The sequence below is a fragment of the Prunus dulcis genome, unplaced genomic scaffold (genome assembly GCF_902201215.1).
Source record: "Prunus dulcis unplaced genomic scaffold, ALMONDv2, whole genome shotgun sequence".
NCBI lineage: Eukaryota > Viridiplantae > Streptophyta > Magnoliopsida > Rosales > Rosaceae > Prunus > Prunus dulcis.
Window position 1 is genome coordinate 1,739 of NW_023010251.1, and position 9,670 is coordinate 11,408.

At 40.9% G+C, this 9,670-nt stretch overlaps 1 protein-coding gene across 1 annotated transcript; it reads right to left on the reverse strand.

Moving 5' to 3' along the window:
• Positions 1–504: 504 nt before the first annotated feature.
• Positions 505–4,223, reverse strand: LOC117613288. Its single transcript, XM_034341907.1, has 3 exons — positions 3,817–4,223; positions 2,807–3,479; positions 505–2,673 (listed from the first exon to the last, which is right to left on the reverse strand). The coding sequence occupies exons 1-3, from the start codon at positions 4,221–4,223 to the stop codon at positions 505–507; spliced, it is 3,249 nt and encodes a 1,082-aa protein (XP_034197798.1).
• Between the last annotated feature and the right edge of the window lie 5,447 nt (positions 4,224–9,670).

Below are 9,670 nucleotides of genomic sequence, written 5' to 3' on the forward strand. Positions count from 1 at the left end.
GTCGGTGACTAGTGATTGTGGGCAGCCAAACCGGCAGATAATGTTTCTCCAGATAAATCGTTCCACATCATCTTCTTTAGTAGAGGATAGAGCTTCGGCCTCGATCCATTTAGTAAAGTAATCAGTGGCGACGATCATCATTTCTTTCTTGGCAGGTGCCGTTGGCATGGGGCCTACTAAGTCGATGGCCCATTGCATGAAGGGCCACGGACTGTTCTGCGGATGGTAGATTTCGGCAGGCAGATTAGGAACTGGTTTGTACCGTTGGCAGCGATCACATCTTTTGACATATTCGGTGGAGTCGTGGCGCATAGTAGGCCAGAAATAGCCTACGTTTAGAGCCTTCTAGGCGAGTGACCTGCCCCCAGAGTGGTTGCCACACTCGCCGTCATGAATTTTGCAGAGGACCTCAAGTGTTTGAGGGTACTTTATGCAAGTGAGATGAGGGCCGGAGTATGATCTGCGAATGAGCTTGTCGCCTTGCATGTAATATCTCGCGGCTTTCTATTGGACCTTCCTAGCTTCGGACTTATCCATTAGCAGATTTCCATTTACTAAGTAGTCGATGATGGGGTCTTGCCAGCTGGGGTCTTCATCGATCTGCATTGAGTCGATTGGCTCTATTTCTTCGATGCTTGGTCGATCAAGGTGTTCGACTGGGATGGAGCGTCTGAACTGGGTGTCCAGCGCTGATCCTAGGCTTGCCAACGCATCTGCATGAGTGTTCTCTGCCCGTGGAACTTGTTGGATGGTGAAAGTAGGAAATTCTTTCAAAAGTCCTTGGACTTTGTCGAGGTACTGGATCATTCTTGGATGCTTTGCCATGTACTCGCCTGAGGCTTGATTCGTGATCAACTGGGAGTCTGAATAGATGGCTAATCTCTTGATCGTCAGTTCTTTTGCTAGGCGCAGTCCTGCGAGCAATGCCTCATATTCTGCCTCATTGTTTGAAGCAGAAAAGCCTAGTGTGATGGCTTGTTCCAACAAGGTTCCGTCTGGGGTGATTATGACGACGCCTGCCCCTGCTCCTTTGTGATTTGATGCTCCGTCTACATGCAATTGCCACATGTCGTTAGGTAGGTTTGAATCGGTGGGGGAAGTGTCGTCTGCTTTTTCCTTGCTTTTTGTGACCATCTTCTCTTCTTCGGCTGTCGGAGTAAACTCTACAACAAAATCTGCTAAAGCTTGGGCTTTTATAGCAGTCTTCGGCTGGTAGAGGAGGTCGTATTGACTGAGTTCGATAGCCCATTTCATGAGTCGCTGAGAAGCGTCGGGGCTGTGGAGGATCGATCTCAAAGGAAATTCTGTCATGACAATTATCCGGTGTGCTTGGTAGTAGGGCCTTAGTTTTCTCGCGGAAACTACAAGCGAAAAAATGAGCTTCTCCATTTTTGGATAGCGAGTCTCTGCATCAAGGAGAGCTTTTGAAGTGTAGAATACCGGATGTTGTGCCCCTAGCTCTTCTCGGATGAGAGCTGAGCTGACAGCTGAGTCGGACACCGCCAGGTAGATGTACAAGTCTTCGCCTGGTATCGGTTTTGAGAGTAAGGGAGGTGAAGTGAGGTAGGTTTTCAAGTTTTGAAAAGCTACTTCGCACTCATCATCCCACTTGTCCCTGTGTCCTTTCTTCAAGGCTTTAAAAAATGGCCTGCACTTGTCGGTAGATCTTGAGAGGAATCGGTTGAGAGCTGCCGCCCTACCCGTTAGACTTTGTATCTCCTTTGTTGTGGCAGGTGACTTCATGTTGAGTATAGCCTTGATTTGATTTGGATGTGCCTCAATTCCTCTTTGGGTGACTAAGTATCCCAGGAATCGGCCGGACGAGACTCCAAACGTGCATTTGCTCGGGTTCAACTTCATGTTGTATTTTCGGAGTAGGCTGAATGCCTCGGCAAGGTTCTTGATGTGGTCTGCTCGCTCGGGAGCTTTGACTAGCATGTCGTCTACGTAGACCTCCATAGTCTTGCCGATTTGCTCCTTGAAAATTTTGTTCACCAGCCTTTGGTAGGTTGCTCCGGCGTTCTTCAGCCCAAAGGGCATGACTTTGTAGCAGTATGTACCTCTTTCGATGATGAAAGAGGTTTTAGCCTTGTCATCTTCATGCATCATGATTTGGTTGTAGCCGGAGTAGGCGTCCATGAAGCTTAGCAGTTGGTTGCCGGAAGTTGAATCGACGAGCTGATCAATTCTAGGTAGTGGAAAGTTATCTTTAGGGCATGCCTTGTTGAGGTCGGTGTAGTCGACGCACACTCTCCACAGACCTTTATCTTTCTTTGCCACTAGAACAACGTTCGCCAGCCATTCTACGTAGGAGACTTCTTGAATGAAACCAGCAGCTAGAAGCTTATCGATCTCGGCTTCAATGATAGCAACCCGCTCGGGGGCGAAGTTGAGTCTCTTCTGCGCTACAAGTTTGATGGCTGGGTTGACGTGTAGGCGATGGCAGATGATCTGGAGATCGATGCCAGGCATGTCGGATGGCGACCATGCAAATACGTCTTTGTTGTTCCGGAGGAAGGCTGCAAGCTCTATCTTTTCCTCATGGCTTAGGCGGGAGCCGATCCGCGCTTTTCTCTCTGGCTTGTCAGGATCAAGGGGTACTAGCTCGGCGTCCTCTTCGGGCTTCCATCCTTCTTCAGGAGAGACCTCCGGACGGATTCCCTCGACTTGGTCCTGATTCTTTGATTGCTATTGGGGAGTAGCTATTCCCTTTCCTTTCTGGTCTGCTCGGCCGTCAGAAACGGGATCTGCTTTCTCCTCTGCTTGTTCTACTCCCTTTAGATCTGCCTGATTCACAGGGAGGAACTGTGTTTGCTTGCCTTTCTTCAGCCCTTGAGCTGAGCATTTCCTCGCCATTGTCTGATCGCTGTTGATCTGGCTGATACCGCCCCCCGGGAACTGGGTAACGAATCTTCTGATGTGTGGCGGAGGTGATGGCATTGATCTTGCCGATCCATGGTCGGCCTAGAATGCCATTGTAGGGTGATACTTCATCAATGACCATGAACGTTTGTGAGCTGATTACAGGTGGAGAGTAGACGTCGAGATCTATCGTGCCCACGGTAACTGTCGTTGCGCCATTGAAACCAGTCAGCGACTTGGCTGATTTATTGATCTTTGCCTCTAAGCCCATCTGTTGGATGACTGCCAATTGTAGGATGTTGGCTGCACTGCCCTCATCTGCATGGACTCGGTCGACCATGGCCTGAGCGATTTGAATGCTGATGACAAGGGCGTCATTGTGTGGTAGATCAAGGCCGATTAAGTCTTTCTTTTGAAAGCCGATCACGGGATCGTCTTCTGCCAGTGAGAGGCTAGTTGAGACTTGGGAGATCATAGTAGCCTGTTTGATCTTCCTCTTCTTTTCTTTGTTGGTCAGTCCAGACTCCTCGGAGTCGGCTAGGATTGTGTTAATCCTTATGACCTTCTGGGGTGGCTCCTTGGCGGTATCGCGGTCTTCTATCTGCTGGATGGCCTGCCTTCGCGATGAACTCCGTGCAATGACCTTCTCTCACGAGTTCTTCGAGATGCGCTTTCCAAGCAAAGCAATTATTCGTATTGTGCCCATGTGTCGCATGGAAGGCACAATATTTTCTGGTATCCCTCTTGTCCGGATCTCCTTTCAAGGGTGAAGGTCTTTTTACCCAAGGTTTGTCCTTCACTTGGGCCAAAATTTGGTGTATGGGGATAGAGAACTTGGTGTAGTTCTCTTTCGTCGTGGCCTCTCTTTGTGGGCGTGGCCTGCCTTTGTCTTTGTCCCTGCTGCCAAGCCTGTCGCATCTTTGTTCTGCCCGCTTAGCCGGTCGATCTTCCTACTCAGTGGACTTCTTCGCAGCGATTCGATCGTCATCCCAGAGTGCATAGGGTTCTGCGGTCGCTAAGACCTCTGCCAGAGTCTGGCTGAGAGTGATAGTCAGCTCGCGGTATAAGTCATGTTCTGCTGGAAGACCTTTCTTGAATGCGGAGGATGCGATTTGGTCATCGCACCCTACGATGTTGGCCTTTTCTGCTTTGAACCTCTTGATGTAATCTCGAAGGGATTCCTCGGCCTTCTTGCGCAGGTTGAACAGATGGTCGGGGTTCTTCTTGATCGTCCGATAAGAAGTGTATTCTTTAGTGAAGACGTAAGTAAGCTCCTTGAAGCTGTTGATCGACCCGGATGGCAGGGTATGAAACCAATCCTGGGCTGCTCCTCGCAAAGTCATTGCAAACACCTTGCACATTAGCGCGTCTTCAGCTTTGTAGATGGAACAAACATTGCAAACATGATGCGACAATGGGTGTGTTCCAAACAAGGAGAAAGACATAAAAATGGATGGACGTTCCACTGAGCTATGTATGTAGGAAACAGAGTTCATAAGAACTAATTGCCAGACTACTTTTTGTGTTATTTACAACAAGAAAGCAGATTACTACAATGTCACAAAATTGAAGCCGCAAGAATCCTATCAATTGGTCAATTGTGAAGAGATTACTTTTATTTGATCACATCATTTTGTCACAGATCCTTATTTAGCACACGGTACACAATTAATGCATAAATTATTGGTCAAAATATGTCATTCATTAGATTATATGGTCGATCAATCAAGGGGATATGTCAATGTTGGTTTACAATAAAGGATTTGTACAATAAAATGAACTCAAAAAGGCGAGCAATTCTCACTGTGACACAGAAGCTGCACTCGGGTACATGAATGAAAAACATGTAATCGATCCAGAGTATTTTTGTAAGTTTACGCATATGGTTCTTGATCTATTGATGAAATAACCCATTGCACATCTTGAGATTATAAATGTGGCAACATACTTCTTTCAAATTGTCGGGAATTCTTGTTGGTTCTTCCCCACGTACTATTTGGTACATTACCTTACCTGGTTCAATGTTTTCTTTCAATTGCTATTATGAATATAAAGTACATTACCATGTCTGGTTAAATGTTTTTCTTCAATCAATGTCACTAGGTTCCTTGTAGCAATTTGCCATGTTTTTCAATGATAAACAACTACTTATGGAAGATTTTCCAGTTGACATCTAAATGGTTTGTCATAATGTTTAGATCTAAATGGTTTCCCTCCACAAAATTGTGAATTCTTATGATCTCTTTCCCTCTTTCGGCCGACCAGACTCAAACAATGACCATAACCCCCTTGACACGCTTTCTTTTAAAGTACTTTCCAATGCACAATAAGTGGTTCTTGATTGTGGTACGATTGTCATCAATGGTGGTGGTTATTTAGGACAACCTATTTGCATATATGGATTGATTCACTAGGGAAAAACAAGTTCAATTAATTGTGTGAACTCGATTTCCTTACTCGCAACCTTTATTTATCCAGTCATTTATTTGTCTATTTTGTTATCTAATATACATTTAGTACGTTTCCTTTTGTAGCTTGCATAACTAGACATCCGTTATGTTTTTGAAAAAGTGGCTGCACTAGGCCTAGAATTGATTTCCAATAATTTTCGCTAATATTTTCATGGAATGCTCCTCACCAACCAAATGGGTACGTGGTAGAATTTTTAGTACCTGTGTAAATAGGGTTAAAATCACATAAAATACTTGCAAGAATACAAGGCTATTGTAGTATAGATGCTCATGCAAGGTCGTTCTCCTCAAGGACTAATTAGCAATTTATGTAAAAATAATTTCCAATTAACTACCTAAAATTAAAAGTTGAGAAAGATGATTATGAAATTGTTTGATACTAAAAATAAATTTTAAACAAAAACAATTACGATTGAAAGAAAGAGTTTTAAATACCAATTTATAAAAGCACTAGGGTTTCAACATCACCTAGCAATCCTATGAATTTTTACCAATTACTTATGATTTGTACATGCCACTTTGAAGGTTAGGTTTTCCTAATTTATATTCTACTTGGAACCTCCAACATAGAATGTATATTCAACATGCAACCCGTCCGGACGTTCGGATCAAATCTGAACATGAAAGACTCATTATGTTTTGTGAAAACCCTTTAAAAACCATGCAACCCTTAAGATATGGTGTTCATCTTAAGTAAAATTACAATTATTAATCACAAGAAGCCAACGTCAATTTCAGGGAACCTTCTGACCAAAATTGCATCCAATTACTTTTCTAAAGATCCTAATGGCGATCAGGCATTAAGACAATTAGATAGTTTAAAACAGTGATTAACAATTCAAAGTATGCATGCAATCAATCAATCATAAGAAATTAAATAAAAATTACATATTCATGCTAAGGTTCAAGGCTTTCACCCTAGCAAAAGAAAATTAGTTACGCATATTCATAATTGAAATCATGAAAAATATTATTCGAATGAATAAGAATGAAAACACCTTAAGGGCATGTTTGGTAGGGCTCATTAGGTTGGACTGTGCTAAATAAGATATGAAGCCCATGTTTGATAAGATGAAGGACTAAGTTAAGTGGGACTATAGAGTTCAATAGTGAAAAAACCTCCTCACTCGCTCTCCTTATACAGAGAGCCTGAAATTTCCTTCGCAAAATAAGCCGTTCGCTAAATTGAAATAGCTAGTCCAGCTCTCTCTCGTTCGCGACTCCGGCTCTCTCTCTCCTTTGCAACTCCGCATCTCTTTCGCACAAAGCCAAGATTCTGATTCATGAGCTCTATGCTTTGTTCTTCGTCTCAGAGCTTCAATTTTCAATATATCTAGTTCTATTTCTTGTTTCTTATTCTTCTGATAGTTCGAATCGAAGTAATTGATATTTTTTTCATTTTTTTCATTTTTTGCAGTTGAATCAGACCTAGTTTTTATTCTTTGTTTTAGATATACAAAAACAATTTATTTGTGATTTGTGCAAGTTTAGAGTTTCTGTTCGCTTTCAATATAGGATTCTGATTTTGAATTGCCATTAGTTAATTTTTATCTTCATGATTGAAATTTCTATTTATTTTAGATGGCTTTTTTCTTCTTTATTTTTTTCCGAATTGATTTAGATCTGATTTCAAGATGTAAATAACGTTCTGATTAGGTTTTGATTTTGATTTGTGTAGGTTGAAGTTTTGTTCTATCCTAGATTTGCAATTATGTGATTGGTGAGATTTTTGCTTGAAGACGTTTATTCTCATTGCATTTTCAATTGACCTGAGGTATACTTGTTAAGCTTCGGTGATCAATTTATCTTTTGTTGCTATTTAGTGTTATTAATCTCGTTTTTTATATTTGAATTTGGTTCTGTGATGTGTATTGCTTGTTGCCTCGAAAAAAAGTTTGCTAGTATCTTGTATGAGAATGATTGAGGAGAAAAGTTTGCTAGCATCTTTTTGATGATTTTGGGTCAAGTTGGGACCTTTATTTGGAGATTTGATTGAGGAGAAGGGTCGTTTTTCATTCATTGATCATTTTGTTTAGTAGTGCAATTCTTCCACTACCCAGGTCATTATTAAAGGCTTTGTTTGTGGTTGTTTTTCATTTCTTTCTTCTCTTTCTTCCTAATTTCTAGGGTTTAATTTATTTTTTATTTTTGTTAAGCTCAATCTTCACACACATTGAAGAAACTTGTCTCCAATCTCTAGTTTCTAGTTTATTTTCCTGTTATTGGGAGTTTGAGAGTGCAATATGAGCCTAAAGAGTGTATCCATGTTGTGAGCGTGGATCTATATTAAATTGTAGTGTTGTATGAACCTCATCTATCACCATTGGAAAATTTGGAACCGAGCTGTTGTCTCCACTGTGTTGTTTTAGTTCTGTCTGGAAATTTGTGTTGTTGGCACTGTTACCTGTTCCAGGTAGTCCTCTGGTTTATTTTTATTAGGACTAAAGCTATGCAATCTTTTCTCTACAAGTCAAACTAATAGCACCAATTGTCTCATTAACATGTGAGCACGAGCTTGCTAAGATTTTGAATAAGTAGCATGTTTCTGTATGACCAATTCACACATTTCACTGCCTATTTGTGGAAAACTCTATTCAAAGTGGTTAGGTAAAAGGTCACATTCTAAGGTACATGACACCCACTCCTACTCCATAAATATAAGGAATGAAAGCAGCCAAAGAGAGTAGAGAACCCCATCAAACTAAGTGGTGTTCAATTCAATCACAATAAAGACTAGAGGTGTCAAATGGGCCGTGTCGGCTGGCCCCGTCCCTTTTAAACTCGTGCTTTTAACGTTTTCGTGCCTTGTTGGGCCGGCCCATTTAATTTATCGGGCCGTGCCTTACCGGCCCATTTAGTAAAATCAATTGATCCCGGCCCCGCCCAAAGTTCATGTCCATATTGAAACCAGTCGGGCTGGGCTCGTGTCGTGCCTGTGCTCATGCCATACTCGGGCCCAAGTACCAATCCATTTAATTTGAATTTTTTTCACTTGATTTTTTTTCCCACTAGATAATTCAAATTATAAACATTAAAAATATAATTAGAGGCAAGAAATGATGAACTATTTGAAAACATTAATCAATCAAATAATCAAACAATATGAACGAGCGTTGGGCAAAAAGTGCTCAATTCCACAAAGTCCACTTCAACTTTTCTTCTTTAAACAACTTATTATTTTATATGTGAAGAATTGTCTTGCTTTGATTATAAGAGAATCGTATATGTCATATGTACTAATTAGATATCAAGTCTAATGTTGTTTAATTAATTTGTAGTTGATATGTTTAATTAATTAAGGACTTAAGTAATTTCCCTAAAATGAAAGGCGTCGTATATATGTTTATGATTATAAAAAATAAAATAAAAACCCCATATATGACATTAGATGTCAAACTATTACATTTTGACTTTTGAGAAAGAAAAAAAATGTTAAGTGGGCCGGGCTTGGGCCGTGCTTGGAGCGAGCTTGGGCTCGTGCCGTGCTTGAAGCAAGCTCGGGCCAAGCTCGGCCCATGTCGGGCCATGGGCCAACCCGGTCCATTGGACCTCATTTTTTAATTCTGGCTCGGCCCAGGTTTTTGTGCCATGCCGAGCACGGCCCATTAATATTCATGCTTGTGTCGTGCCTCATTTAAATAGGCTGGGCTGAGCTCGTACCGTGCTGGGCTGGCCCGTCCCGTTTGACACCTGTAATAAAGACTAATAAAGGATTCAGTCACTTATTGTTGTATTGAGTAAGTATTAGTAGAATTGTTATGCTTGACAAATCATGTGTTTGCTATTTAAATTAGCAATTTGGTGTTCATTCACATAAGAAAGAATACATGGTATAGAGGAAGAATTTCTAACTTTGGCACAGAGGAAGAGTTCTAACTTTGGCATAGAGGAATAATTTCTAACTTTTTACATATATGAAGAAATTTTGACATTGATATCTAAATCTAAATTCTAAGTTTTGCATATATGCATCTCTTGAAATTCTTGAAGCATGAGTTGAGGTCGGTGGTTGTTATTGATACATTAATTAAATTCTTTGTGTTTGCATAGACTCAATTTATACATAAACTCAGTGAAATTTATAACTTTAACAACAGCAAAAAGCCTTTAGTTTGGAGGAAAATAAATATACATGTCAATTTGGTAATTATAATAACAAAAAAACTTAAATTTAATTATTTAAAAATTATTATTTTTTAATATTAAAATTATTATTTTTTAATCCGACACAGCACCAAACATAAATCTTCACTATTTTTACAATCCAGCTTCTTAGTCCGACACAGCACCAAATATAGGTCAGTACTTAATCCAGCTTAGGCCAATCCGATCTAATC

Bases quoted from the DNA above. Each gene is read 5' to 3' on its own strand.
- LOC117613288 (XM_034341907.1), bottom strand. From the start codon at position 4,223: ATGTGCAAGGTGTTTGCAATGACTTTGCGAGGAGCAGCCCAGGATTGG. The intron at 3,480-3,816 runs GTAGGAAGATCG...TTCATCGCGAAG, and splicing joins GCTGCGAAGAAGTCCACTGA to GCAGGCCATCCAGCAGATAG. The intron at 2,674-2,806 runs GTTCCTCCCTGT...TCAAAGAATCAG, and splicing joins AAGAAAGGCAAGCAAACACA to GACCAAGTCGAGGGAATCCG.